This window comes from Pyrgilauda ruficollis, unplaced genomic scaffold (genome assembly GCF_017590135.1).
Source record: "Pyrgilauda ruficollis isolate IOZ18807 unplaced genomic scaffold, ASM1759013v1 scaffold89, whole genome shotgun sequence".
In the NCBI taxonomy this organism is placed as follows: domain Eukaryota; kingdom Metazoa; phylum Chordata; class Aves; order Passeriformes; family Passeridae; genus Pyrgilauda; species Pyrgilauda ruficollis.
Genome location: NW_024530932.1, coordinates 423,428 through 437,452, shown reverse-complemented (window position 1 = coordinate 437,452; position 14,025 = coordinate 423,428). Strand labels below are relative to the sequence as shown.

The 14,025-nt window shown below is 42.5% G+C and overlaps 1 protein-coding gene across 4 annotated transcripts in view; it reads left to right on the top strand.

Annotated features, from left to right (window-relative positions):
• LOC121364738 (probable E3 ubiquitin-protein ligase HERC3) overlaps window positions 1–14,025 on the top strand; it is a 43,441-nt gene that overhangs the window by 17,626 nt on the left and 11,790 nt on the right. For 3 of the 4 annotated variants that reach the window (XM_041488228.1, XM_041488227.1, XM_041488229.1), the window contains exons 3-15: window positions 1,082–1,241; window positions 2,261–2,337; window positions 2,940–3,161; window positions 5,076–5,167; window positions 6,044–6,174; window positions 6,814–6,974; window positions 7,482–7,558; window positions 8,322–8,446; window positions 8,989–9,048; window positions 10,689–10,800; window positions 11,343–11,532; window positions 12,660–12,823; window positions 13,264–13,377. In XM_041488228.1, coding sequence (XP_041344162.1) covers window positions 1,082–1,241; window positions 2,261–2,337; window positions 2,940–3,161; window positions 5,076–5,167; window positions 6,044–6,174; window positions 6,814–6,974; window positions 7,482–7,558; window positions 8,322–8,446; window positions 8,989–9,048; window positions 10,689–10,800; window positions 11,343–11,532; window positions 12,660–12,823; window positions 13,264–13,377 — 1,685 coding nt within the window. Of the gene's footprint in view, window positions 1–1,081; window positions 1,242–2,260; window positions 2,338–2,939; window positions 3,162–5,075; window positions 5,168–6,043; window positions 6,175–6,813; window positions 6,975–7,481; window positions 7,559–8,321; window positions 8,447–8,988; window positions 9,049–10,688; window positions 10,801–11,342; window positions 11,533–12,659; window positions 12,824–13,263; window positions 13,378–14,025 lie in introns of those variants that run through there. The other variant, XR_005956898.1, reaches the window with a different exon arrangement.

Sequence of the window (14,025 nt, the reverse complement as noted above, 5' to 3'; positions counted from 1 at the left end):
TTAAGACATGTAGATTAATTAGTAAGCAGGTTTTGGTGCTAAGTGTGTTAATGATTTCTGGATGCCTGTGATGTGGGGTATCACTTTTATGGAATGACATGTAATGACCCTTTCCTTTCATGTCCCAGGCAAGTGGGATTTCAGTAATACTGATCACTGCCTTGCAGCTTACAGGGTGAAGTCTTTCTTCATCCACCTGGAACACTTGTATTTGTTCAGGAAAAAAAAAGAAAAGCAACTTTGCTTCTGTCTGGCATGCAGGGAGCTTTGCCATCAGTTGTGTAATATTTCAGTGTTTTGTTGAAAAACAAGATGTTTTTTCGTGCCCCTTTGTAAAAATTGTGTAGTGAGTAAGATTTGGTTATAGATGTTTTTAGAGTAGTTGTCACACCTGCTTCAGTTGCCTAACGTGACTTAATGATGAAAAGTCAATTGTGGGTTGTCTTCCAGAGGACTTGAGTGATGATTTATTTAAAAATTTTTATTCCTTCATCTCAGTTTGCTTCCTTTATATGGTACCTTCTTTTATGAGTCTTCGACACTGATAGGTTCAAACTTGTTCTAAGATTAGCATGGAGGGTGTTGTAACACATACACATCAGGCAATAAATCAAGGTGTGGTGGATGGGTTGTGGATGACATCCAGCTTTGTGGATGACTCATCTTCATTGGACCTGAGAGCTGTGGAAGGTCAAATATGTTTTACAGGGTCTGCCGTCTTCTCAGTGTTGGATGATCCCTGAACCAAAGCTGAGTGGGGAAGCCTCAAATCTGGGGTATCTGTTCCTGAATAACCTGATAGGTTTTCCTGTGTCTCAGAAGCTGATTGCCATTGTGCTTGAGGCATGCGTACCTGCCTGCTTTCTGTGATCTTCACACCAGGCTTTCAGAAGAGCTCAGCAGTGACACGTTTTCAGTAAACCCAGTGCTTTTCCTCCTGTAGGACGTGTTTTAAAACTAAACTGGGGATCAGGGCACTCACCTGAATGGCTTTGCGTGCGGATTTGCATGGCCCTGGCGTCCGTGTGTGGCTGAGAGATGAGTGCTGTGGCCAGAGACGTTGTCCCTGTGTCTCCCTCAGAGCCGATCGGGGCGCTGGCCGGGCAGCACATCGTGCACGTGGCCTGTGGCGAGTCGCACAGCGTGGCCCTCAGCGACCAGGGCCAGCTCTTCTCCTGGGGCGCCGGCAGCGACGGACAGCTGGGGCTCACCACCATAGAAGATGCAGTGACAGTACCAAGGTAAGCCTTGGCCAGGGTCAGCTTTCCTCAGGGAAGCTCCTCGGAGGGTTGCTCACCAAGGGTTGCTCACCAAGGGTTGCTCGCTTTCTCTCAGTGTGGCAGGAATAGGGCCCTTCTCATGTTGGGATGAAGGTGATTCCTTCTCCTTTTCACTGCTGCTCCCTGAGCCCTGCAAGTCCTCAGGAGGTTTGGGCAGAGCAGACTTTGTGCCCATGGACAGCTGAGGGATGGAAAAGAAAATTGCAGCGTGCTTAGGTTCCTCTGTGAAAAATGCCACAGTGTTTTGCACAGAAAGAGGAGGTGCATGAAAGAGCACTTAGAAACAGAAATGCTGTTTGTACTTCATGGTGTTTTATCGTGCTGTGTTGACAGCAGATGCAGTCTCTCATTTGGTCTGCCACTGCAGTTCTAGTGCAGAGCAGAAGTTTGGGATGTGTCTCTAGGATGGCTGTCATTGTCAAAACGGTATTTAAAGGAAGAGTTTCAATGACAAAAGATTAATTTTTGAGCTGAAGGGCTCTGTGGGAAGCACATGTGGTTCTGGTAAAACAGGCAGAGAGAGGCTTGCATAGCAATGCAATAGTGCCATTTTAAAAATAACATTTTTGTGGAATAACTTGAACCTTTGACATGCTATTTTCTGTACAAAGCACTGAAGAGGGTTTGGTGCTGTAACTCACTGGATCTGCTAGGCCCATAACAGCATGAAAAATGTCAGTGCCTGAAAAAGAATAGCAAAAGAGACACCAAGAGCCAGCTATTTTCACCATTTCCAGATGGCTGGATTCAGTGTTATAGCAGGAAATGTAGTTGAGTTACTAGTCAAGGGTCTAGAGGTCTCCACAGATTTGCATCTATTACATATGGATCGGTATTGCCTTCAAGACAATGTTCCTCAGTCCCAGAACCATGGATTGTGTGTGTATATACAACAAATATCTGAGTGGAAATGGTAATTTTTATCTAAGGTGATACTGTATTTGTGGACACTTACTCCAAACCCATGTTGTCATCTTTAGGTTGATAAAGAAATTGAACCAACAGACGATACTGCAGGTTTCCTGTGGAAATTGGCATTGCCTGGCTCTGGCAGCAGGTACTGTAACATCTGTTATTAATTACCAAAATTTGTGCTGTTATTTTACACAGTGTCCAAGACTGCATATTTCTGTATAATAAATCAAGGACATCCCATGTTCTGACTGCTTTTGGGCCAAATGGGATGCTATAAAATGAACCAGGTACCATGAATATTGGGGAAGAGCTTTGCCAATACTGTGAAGAAAGAGAGCATTACACACAGACCACCCACTGTCTCATTGGTGAATGATGGCAGGAATGCTTGAAAGCTTTCCATCTTGATTTAGAAAAATGTGTGTAATTAATTTCTTTGTGTTGAAATTTTCCTTGGCTGTTACTCTTTTATCTGAAATGAGGACTGTTTTTGTTGCACTGTTTGTTACAGCAGTTGTATTTTGTATTTTGCAATTAGTTGCTTTTGTGTTCATTTGCCTGGTGGCTTCAGGCCATCCTTTTTTTTTTAGCAAAGAATGTCTCTCTTGATTTTGCTTTTTTTTCTTTTCATCATGAGGCTTGGGTGGGAGCAAAGCCTCCAGGACTGTTTATTTTTAATTTTGGCAGACTTGCTTTTCTCTTGGCTAACTTTCACCCACCATTCTCATTCTTTCCTTGTTTCAGATGGCCAGTTCTTCACGTGGGGGCAGAACAGCTATGGTCAGCTGGGCTTGGGCAAAGAATGTCCCTCCCAAGCCAGTCCACAGCGTGTCAAGTCTCTAGATGGGATCCCTTTGGCTCAGGTTGCTGCAGGTGGAGCCCACAGTTTTGCCCTTTCTCTCTCAGGAGCTGTGTTTGGCTGGGGGAAGAACAGCTCAGGACAGCTGGGACTAAGTGATGAACGAGGTATGGAAATTATGCTCCTAGGTGAAAGAAGGACAGAGTCCTTTGCCTGGTGTCTCTTGTTGCATTGACAGTGTAGTTTTACTGAGTGGGCCTGTAACACTCAGCAGGCCCTCCTAGGACAAATGGCAGAGAAAGTCTCTGTCTCTGCAGGCTTTTCGTACTTAGTAGAAACAGAAACATGTTTTTTCTCCTTGTGGGTGTTAATTTAAGTGAGGAGGGTTAAAAAGAGAGGTCTTTCAAGTGTGAATGCCAACATGCAAATATCAAAGAAAGTGCTCATATTCTTCCTCCCTCTTCTCAAAAATATTTTGTTTGAAATTCATTGGAGCAAAGGCGTTCCCTGCAGAACAGCAGGCTGAATCCATCTCCTCATTTCCCCACATGATTTTGATTGGTGAGCAGCTGTATGGTTCAAAATGATGGCAACACTGAATATCTCAGTACTGTAAAATGTTGTCTAGTTTATTTATTGCACAGTTTACCAGACACATAGGGCCAGTGGTAGTTTTCTCAGGTGCTAGTCTGAAAAGCCCAGATCTCTTCTGCTTGTTGTTCACACACTCTTAACTTTTTGGAATAAAACAGGTGAATGGAAGGTTTTCTTTGGAGCTTCAAATCAACCTCCTTATTGGTTTCTGCATAATTCCTGAGCAGATTTAACTATCTAGACAAGTTTCTGAGTGTAGATGTGATACCTAGCATGCACCTAGATACCTTGTACTATCTGTAAAGTAGGGCTGATCTAATAGGAGAGCAGCAGTGTCCTTTCCATGTAGATTGGCAGATAAATGCTTCTAATTAAAACAAAGCTGCAGTTTACACATGGGAGGCTTACACTGACATGGGGCTAATCTTAAATGAACAGAATAGGCATCAGCTTGTGGGATGGTGCTGGCCAGGGATCATATTCTGCTTCCCCCTCAGTGCTTGGCATTGTAGTAAATATGTGGTATTTATGGTAAGTGAATCATGATAAGACAGTGTGAATTATACTTGTCAAACATGAACAGCAAGGTCTGCAAACATGGGTATTCTGCAGCACTGTTATTATTAACAATTATGCTGTAGAGAGAAGTGTCATTCCTGTGGAAAGAAAGATCAGAGTGCTAAAATACAGAAAAAAGTAAATCAAAAATATGCTCTCAATTCTAAACTCATGGAAATGTGACTGTTAGAATCTTAAGAAATGGGCAACTTCTATAGGTAGGAACCTGACTTTTGTTGGTATGGAATAAGCAACTGCTCCCCTTAATATCTAATTGTTTTGGGGTGCCTACTGCTCCTTGAAGTGCTTAGCTTTTATTTTTATTTTATTCATCCCTGAGAGACAGACTTTAAATGATTAGGGGTGGCAGAGTGAAGGAGAAAAGCATCACTTAATGGTTGGTAGTGATTAACCTTTGCAAGTAGGAGGATCTCCTGCTTAAAGGATGACAAGAGAAGGAAAGCTGAGTATTTAAATACACATTGGGATTCAGCTTACCATGTGTCTTGCAGAAGTGTCTCCCACATGTCAGGGTTGTTCTGTATGGAAAAGGTCTAAGTAAGGTTTTGAAAATAAATATTTGCAGTCATCCCTGAGGAGTCTGAAATGGAGCATGAAGCTGAAGGTGGGTGTATGTAGGCTGCACTCACCATATCTCCCAAACAGAAGTGCATGTTGAATTCACACAGGATAAGGTGTGCACTCTTGCTCTGGACGACTTCGTTTGAGTCAGTCAAGCCTTCTAAGAATTCGAGGGGAAAAGCAGCAGTGAAGTACTCAAGGCCATGTGGGGCCTTTTTCTCCACAGTTGTTAAAGTTTCCCTTGTGCTCATGGACCACATCTGAAAATCAGAGTGGCAGTGCTTTTCTTGGACGTGCAGGTTTGTATTTATGGACCAGCTGCTTTATTTCCTTTGGCTTCGTTGCAGACCGAGAGTCGCCGTGTCACGTGAAGCTGTTGCGCTCTCAGAAGGTGGTTTACATCAGCTGTGGAGAGGAGCACACAGCAGTCCTGACAAAGGTAGAGATGCTGACCCGGGAACCCTGGCCACTGTCTCACCTGCCTGATGGTGTCACAGTAGTTTTCTCTGTAGGGGTAGAAAAACACAGATGGACTTTCTGTATTCCTTCTGACCCCAGTAAAAGAAACTAAGTGGAAAGTATTGCCTAATTATTTATTCCAAGATTCATTCCCAACACGATCCTTTGCTGCTTTGAAGATGAAGATGTTAAAAATCCGTGGCAGCAAATAGCAAAACTCAGGTGAATAACTTAAAAATAATAGCTTTGTGAGGAAAAAAAATTAACACACACATCCAAAGGGGTGAAAATAGCATTTTGTTGGAAAATAGAGTAGTACTGTGCATCAGAATAAGATGGAAGCTAAAATGAATGAGTGTTTAAATTTAACATTAGTAGTCACAACATTTACAAGAGGTTTTCAGTTCCAAACCTGCTGCTTCCAAGTGGTGTATAATTTAGTGGTCAGAGGACAGGGCTAGGGTTTGAAAGAGAGCAGCTCAGTTCTTGCCTTGGCTCTGCCACTTTGTAGGTGTTGCTTCCTGTTTTGGAGCCTGTTTTGGAGTGTTTTCCTCTGTAAAATGAATTAAACAACTGAGTTTGGGTTTCCTGTTGGGAAAAATAGCATTGTAGAAAACCAGTTCTGTAGGAGTTTGTCTAGTGTAGAGATAATCTGAAGGTAATTCTGTTAGTTTCTGAAGGGTGGCAAGGTAGCTTTTTTGAAAGCTGCATTAGCAGAACCCAAGTTTCTTTTCTGAATCTTTTGAAAATCCCCGTCAGTCTCTGCCTAAGCTTTGGGCTCATACTGAAACTGTAGTCAGATCCTTCTGGGTTATGGGTCCCTAAATGGAGACTCTGCTGTTTGGTTTGCTAACAGAGTGGAGGGGTGTTCACCTTCGGTGCAGGTTCCTGTGGGCAGCTGGGCCACGACTCCATGAACGATGAGGTGAACCCCCGAAGAGTTCTTGAGCTCATGGGCAGTGAAGTATCCCAGATTGCTTGTGGCAGGTGAGTCCTGTGTGCACTCAGAAGCTTTTCTTTGGTGGAGGTCAGTGCTGTACTGAATCATGCAAGTAAGGGGAAATAGTCCTGCTTCTGCATTCTATGTATCAAAGCTTAATGATTTAAATCTTACTTTCCATGAGAATTTTCAGACCCTCTAAATGAGATGGTTTTTTAATTGGGGTTGTACCCTGCACTCTAACCTGTAAGAGATACCTTGCCAACTTAATAATTCAGCAAGACTTAAGAGCAGAAGCCCCTTTGGTCACAAGTTTCCAGCCTCCTTAATGAAAAGTGAGTTAGCAGCATTGGTGCTGTGTGTTTCAGAATGTACAGGCTTAGCAAATGACTAAGCTGATCCTGTGAGCCTGATACCAGCTGCGTGTCTGCACAAGCTGCTCTTTGTCCCTTCCACCTAAAGGGCTCCGTCCCACAAACTGGTGCCATCAGGTGGCAAAAACTGAGCATTGGTGCCCATGTAAAGGTGCTGCTTGGCACCAGCTTCTGGCCTAGGAGAAATGAGAATAAGTTCTAGGTTGCATTTGGTTTGGTTGTTGGGGTTTTTTTTCCCCCTTGGTTTTGGTCTTTGTTTTATTTTGAATTTACTGTTAAACAAGGCCCAAACTCTGTACCCATCTTTTACAGACATCACACTTTAGCCTTTGTGCCTTCTTCAGGAATGATCTATGCATTTGGCTGTGGAACAAGAGGCCAGCTGGGAACAGGGCACACTTGCAATGTGAAGTGCCCCTCTCCTGTCAAGGGTCACTGGGCAGCTCACAATGGGCAACTCTCAGGGAAACCTGGTATGTACTGTGCTCGATTTGAAATGGCAGATGGACATAAACAATTTCACCCATGGCTGTCTAAAGACATGTTAACATTGCTCTGTGAAATCTCTGGAATATCAAAAGAAGCCCATCCTATTGTCCCAAATGCACTGTGGTAATTTCTGGGTGACCTTTTGCTCTCTCTGTTAATGTGTGCTATCTTCCTTCCTCTTTTTATGGCAGACCTCAGCATCTGGCCAACTTGAGCCTTCATGAAATTGTACTGATACTTTACTAATACTGTTCCAAACACTTTGTTCTCTCTTTAAAGCCCCTATTGCAGTTTAAAAATGACAACTTTCCCCTCCTGTGTACCTCTTATGAAAGTGCTACAGTGCTTGAGTTCCAGCTGATTTCAGCAGGGCCTTCAAAGGACCCAGGTGCTCCTTGTAGTTGTACTGGCAGTGCAAATGGGAGGGGAGAAAGTGTAAGTAGGGTCTTGCATTCATCAGCCTCTAACACAGCTGTGTCTTTCTCAAACAGATGCCTGTAAATACCACATTGTTAAACATATCTTCTCTGGAGGAGACCAAACTTTTGTGCTTTGCTCCAAATATGAGGTAAACTGAATGGAAGTATCTTTACAAGTCTTCTCCCCTGTCCCAGCATTCACAACACAGCTTTTGTTTTTGCTAAAATCTTCTGAATGGAAGTATTGCTTTGCACTCCATTCTGCATTACAAACCTTACCAGCCCTGACAGTTGTTACAGGGATTTCCAGCTTCAGTGGCTGAAAGTTGCCTTTCTTTGGAGGAACATCAAAGCCATTGGGAAGACAGTGATTCCAGTTTAATCAGCAGGGAGGGGAATCCAGTCTTTGCAGATTGGAAGCAGGGGCCTGCTTTCCACCTGTGGCACTGGCTGCTTCATGGTTGGTGTGTAGGGCCATCAGCCACATGCAATGGGATTTTGTTACTCAGTGCTGGATGGAGGGCTGAGTGCTAAATTGGTTTTCCCACTTCTGTCTTCCTTTTTCTTTCAAGACGTGTTTGGGAAAAACTTTTCAGGCATGGAAATAGGTCTAAAATAATTGTAATAAGCCTGTAGGTCCATGTGACAGTATTTACGAGGGCTTTGGTACATCTAGAAAATGATATTTTGTTTGTTTTCATCTTTTTAAAATACATTTGAGGATCCTTTTTTCCCTAAAACTTTTTCATACCTTCCCTTTTGGACTTCTTAGTAATGCCACAAAACTTCTAACCAAACCTTTTCAGAGACCACACTAAGGAAGCTATCAGTTATTTATTAAAACAGAGATTATGGATAGGAAGGAATTGTTTTACAAGCCTTGTCTTTGCTGAAATCTGTATCTTCTCACAGAATTCCTTGCCTGCTGATGATTTCCGGACCATAAATGAAACACGTTACACCTGTTTAATAAATGATGAAACTATAGATGTCTGGAGGCAAAAGCTTTTAGAAAAGAACAGTTCTAATTCTGTCAAGTAGGTATTGTGGCACTGGACAAGCCTTTTGTTGAAAGTTCTATTGAAATAATTTTGTTGGCTTCCGTGCCATGCTTTCACTTGAAATTTAGCAACCTTTTCAAGTGTGGTTCTTGTTGTTTGCAAGGGGAGGAGTTGCCAGTCACAAGGCTGCCAGGTGAGAGCTTCTGAGAAAAACCAGAGGAATTTGAGGCTGCCTCAGCATTGCAGATGGTGGGTGGGAACTTGATTTTAAAGTTGTCCTGCATTGTGTGCTTAAAATTCATGGAAAGCAACAAGAACTTGTGAGCAGACTTATTTAAGTTCTTTCCCCAGTGTGCCTGCCATGAAAAGGGCAGAATTAGGTGGAAAGGAGGCACTAATTCCTCCTTTCAAAGAGGGACCTTACATGATCCTGAATGAAGTCTTGCCCTCTGTGCCTCTAAAGGGGTTATCCTGACATTGTTTCCCATGAAAGGAAGGGAAGAGAGATGAAGGCATTTACTGAGGCATCCATTCATAACCTGTATCTCTGTTTTCTTTTCTCTTCCTGCTGCAATCAGTAATGTTGTTCAGATACTGTCCTCAGCTGCCTGCTGGAATGGAAGCTTCTTGGAGAAGAAGTAAGTACCACATTTCCAGCCATGTATGGCTTTCCCTTGATGCAGACTGGAGTCTCTTTGCTTCACTCACTTCTGCAGTGAGATTTGATTTTTTTGATCAGGCAGGAGATGAGGGCAGAGGATGTTCCCTAAAGGGGTGGGGTGGTCAGAGCTGGGTAAGGAAGGCAAATGGTCTAAGACAGTGACCATGGTGAGTGTATTGTAAGTGGCACAGATTTCTTGGAGTTGCCACAACTGTTATTTTTCGTTATGAAACAGATACCAATGGCTTTAAAGAGATGGATAGGAATAGGACATTAAGAGAAATTAGGGATGCCAGGTATCAGAATAGTCTTTTACCAGGTGACCTAGCTGGTCCATGTGAAAGTATACTTCCATACAGGCTGCTCTTGAAAATACATCAGGGGCAGCAAGGAAGTGCTTTCCTTTTAGGTGACATCACACATGGAAAGTTTTGTGGCCCTGCTTGCAAAAGGAGGAATTTCAAACGGTGTGTAACTCACAATAGGTGGTGACAAGGTTGTAAGACACATAGCTGAGTCAAAGGCTGTGGGTTGGGAAGGCTTGTGTTGGTTGTGTCTGTAAATGTTGAGGAGGTAACAGCATAAGATGAGGAGGAGGAGAAATTTTTCTGGTGATGTGGTGAGTAAATGACCTGTAACTGGGTGAAGAAAAACTTACTTACTCTGAGTAATCTTTGCGTAATACATTCCAAGAGCAACTTGAAGATAGTTTGTTAATTATTCTGGTGTTTTTCTGCTTGTCCAGTGGTTTCTTCTCTAGCATTGTGACATGTTATTGCATCAGGAGAGTTGTGTCATGTTGGTTTAAAAGCCTTGTTGAGGTATCCAAGTTGCTGAGTCACTTTAAATAACCTCACATCTCCTTTGAATGTGGAAATGAGTGGAGTTTATGGCTTCATCAGCCAAATACAGTTGTTCTTTCACTTCAGTGGTGTCTTGGCTGGTGCAGGACTTCTACAGAAAATCTTCAGCCAAATGAATGTTAAATTCTGAAGGCTTAAATGAGGCTGTATTTAACTATGTACCTTTACACATGAAGTCTCATGTCAAGGTGCACTTGACAGAAATACTCCGGTGCATCCCTCCCGTGTCCTAAGGCCATGTAGGCCTGTTTGTCTTACAGGATTAGATGGGGGAGCAGCTTTTCCATGGCTGTGTGCCTGAGCACAGCCAGCAATATCTTTGCAGAGCACAGCCCCAGGTGCTCTGTACCACAGTGCGTCTCTGGGAGCTGTTTCCAGCCTGGAGCCTGTGCTGTTTTGGGAATAACCATTCTACTGCAGCAGGCTCAGCTGCTCATGTGGTTACAGCCACACCGTCAAACTGACAAATGCATCCTGTCTTTAAGAGCTGCCTTCCCCTTCAGGGTGTCTAATACAGTGCTCTTAAGTCAGTGAAGGAGTCCTGGAGACACCAGAGAGTTCAATGAAGAGTTTCTCTGCAAGAATCCCAGCCCTAACCGAGGTCCAGAGGAATTTGGAAGGGAGAGTCTTTGTTTCTAGTCTTAGGAATTTTCTAGTGGTCATTTCTCTATTGCTTGCTCTCAGGTCATGTCAATACACAGGTAATGGGGTCTCTTCCTTAACCTTATGCCTGTCTGTGATTTCTTTTTTAAAGAATCGATGAACATTTTAAAACCAGTCCAAAGATCCCAGGGATTGATCTGAACTCCACGCGAGTGCTGTTTGAGAAGCTGATGAACTCTCAGCACTCCATTCTCCTAGAGCAGGTATTGCACTTCTGAGATTTGGATATTCAGAGGGGAAAATTAGGGCTTTGTCTCTCTCTCTTATATGCAAGTACCAGCAGCATTGCTGGGCAAGGTTGTATTGCAAATCTGAAATCCAGACACTTAATGGTACTTCTCCTTTGACTGGGCTGATTTTGATCTCCTCAGAATGTGTCTCCAAGGCTTTTATTTAAAAACAAGTTTTATCTCATGGCATTTAATACTTGAATGTCTCCTGAAATAAACTCTGTATATGTTTTATTTGTAATTATTGTGTGTCTGTAAGGAGTTGAGTACTTTATGGTTGTATAACTTATTCTAACCAGGAGAATTTCTTTCACAAGTGCAGAGCTGTGGGATAAAAACATACATGTTCCCCTTGCCACTTTTAGCTATAATATTTATAGCTTTGGATTTTTTTCACTCTGGTTTTGACTTTTAAAACAGGCTTTTACCATTTTATCATCCCTTAAGCATTGTCTACATTGTAGGTGCTCCATCCCCCAGGATAAGTTGTCTTTTTTGTTTTGTTTTCTCTCTAGATACTGAAGAGCTTTGAAAGCTTTTTGATTCCTCAGCTGTCCAGCTCTCCACCAGATGTTGAGGCAATGAGGATCTATCTGATTCTCCCAGAATTCCCACCATTCCAAGACTCCAAGTATTACATCTCTCTGACCCTTCCTCTAGCAATGGCTATTTTGCGCCTGGATACCAACCCCAGCAAAGTGCTTGGTAAGTGTCATTTAAAAATTGTTTTAATTTAGAAGTAAAATATAATTTCAAAGAACACTGACTAGGGAGGTTAATCTAATTTACCTTATCTACCCACATTCAGAGACTCATTTCCAGATAAATTTGCCTTTCTTTACAGAAACATAGGTTTTTGTATATCATGAAGATTAAGATATCCTATTCTCTTAAATTTGATCAGCTCTTGATCTCTTTAGAATATCTTTTCTGTATAAGGTAAAAAAATAATACTAAATATAATACAAAATTATTTTGTCCTGTACAAGATGCAGACAAACCTTGGTCTGTGACTAAGCTGAGCACTTAAACTCTTCTCCCACTTTTGAGTCTTTTAATTTCTAATATCTTTTCCTCTGAGCTTATTTTAAACTGGACAGAACATATGCTGCTTAATGATGTTACTCACATGTGTTAAGCTACTACTGTTCTTGTTATCTTACTCTGTTTCTTAAGGCTGTCTTGTACTGAACCTGATATTATCATGTAAAATGTCATGTGATGCATTCAGATCTCCAGAAGAGAATCCTAGGCTCCAGCTTTTACTTTGCAAGTGACTGGTTCTAGGAGACAAGCTAATAGTCAGGGTCCCTTCAGGGGAAAGTAAGGGCTCCCTGTCCTTGGCAAGAAAGAAATCAGGCTCTCCAAAGAGGAGGAGTTAATCCTTTAGTGTAGATGTGCCAGGAGACACACTCTGACCCCTGCTAGAAAAGTATGTGGAGCTGCAGAGAATTGTCCAGGCAGCTCTTTCCTTGTCACTCCTGCGAGACAGATGTTTGCCCACAAGATCAATCACAGTATCCTGAATGCCAGATACTTGAAACCAAGCCTTGAATTAAAGACTGAAAAACTTCAAATTCAGTCTCTCACCCTGATCAGGGTTTGGGCTGGGTAATTACTGGTGTGGCTGGAAGGGAGTGGGAAGGGAGAAGCTTTTCAGTTTCTGGTATTTCGATGACTGCCTTGCTTTCCTGTTCCTACAGCTTGGGCAGGAATAGGGAAGCTATTTGAGAGTCTTCAGATGTATTCCCCTTTTTTTCAGTTGTAGCCCCTTATTTAGGGGATATTCTGGCCTTTGATTGAGGTTTACATTGATGTCCTCTGCTTTCCAGATAACTGGTGGTCTCAGGTGTGCCCAAGATACTTCCTCAGGCTTGTGGACCTCTATAAAGGTGCGGTGGTTTACCTCCTCAGTGGAAGGAAGACACTGCTGATCCCAGTCCTGTTCAGCAGCTACATTACAGCTGCTCTCAGGCTTCTGGAGAAACTCCACAAGGTGAGAGGAAAGCCTGGGCACGTGTTGGCTCAAGATGATTCAGTCCTGTCTACCCTTGGCCAGTCGTGGCAAGTCACAACGTGGGAAAGATGTTAGTGGCTTTCCTAAGTCCAAGGTTCTTGAAGATTCTTTAGTCCTGTCTCAAAGACTTGAAATAAAGTTACCCAAAAGAATGGCATCACAGACACCTGTCCCTTGATGATCTCTGCTGTCACTGTGTTGTTGCAGGGTGGTTGGGGTGAGGAGGAGAGGGAGCTAAAATAAGTTACGAAGAGGTTCTCTTTGATTCTTTGTGGTTTGTGCCAGAATAGAAGAGATTGTGTATTGTTTGTAGAGCATTCAGTGTCCTTTTGTTACAAGCTGCTATAACTGAATTTATGAAAGCAAACCTGAAAATATGTTGAAATATGTCAAATATTTCCATCTGTTCTCTTCACTAGGTGAATCAGAAGGTTAAACATGTGGAATATGATAAGTTTTATATCCCTGAGATTTCCAGCTTAGTGGACATTCAGGAGGATTATCTCATGTGGTTTTTGCACCAGGCTGGAATGGTAAGAGGTTTTATGTATAGTCATGAAATAGCTGTCCATGTTTGTGTCTCTGGCTGTAGACCTGTATTTCCAATATCCTTAATCAGAGCATAATGTATTCAGTACAGGAGCTTCTGTATGTTAACTATCTCAGATCTGAGTGCTTTACAAAATTGACTTTAAAAGGCTGTCAAAAGAGTTGGAGCTAGCAATATTTAACCAAAGCTTGCAACAGTCTCTGTGATTGTTAATGTGAATTCCATTCAGTCTTTGCACGAGGTGATTAATTCAGTCACTGGATCCTTTTAATGTAATCGAGACCTCAGGAGCCAAGTCCTGTATTCTAAAATTATAATTTTTGCCCTTTACTTCTGCTGTTTAGGCAGGTATTGTGAATAATGTAGCCAGTGATGTTAAAATGTTGCTCTGTAAGAGGAGGCAGTGTGGCGTTCTGGCTAGGGGACTGAACCAAGCCTCAAGAGATGTGGGTTCTGTTCCTGGCTCTTCCAGTAACCTGCTGGGTGATCTTGGGTAAGACCCTTCACCTCTTTTATGTCTCACTTTCCCATCTGTAAGAAAGGAGATAACTAAACTAAGGGCTGGAATATGCTGTGTGGGAACACAGTGAGATTATTTAATCATAGCAAGGAAAGGAATCTCAAGTGTTAA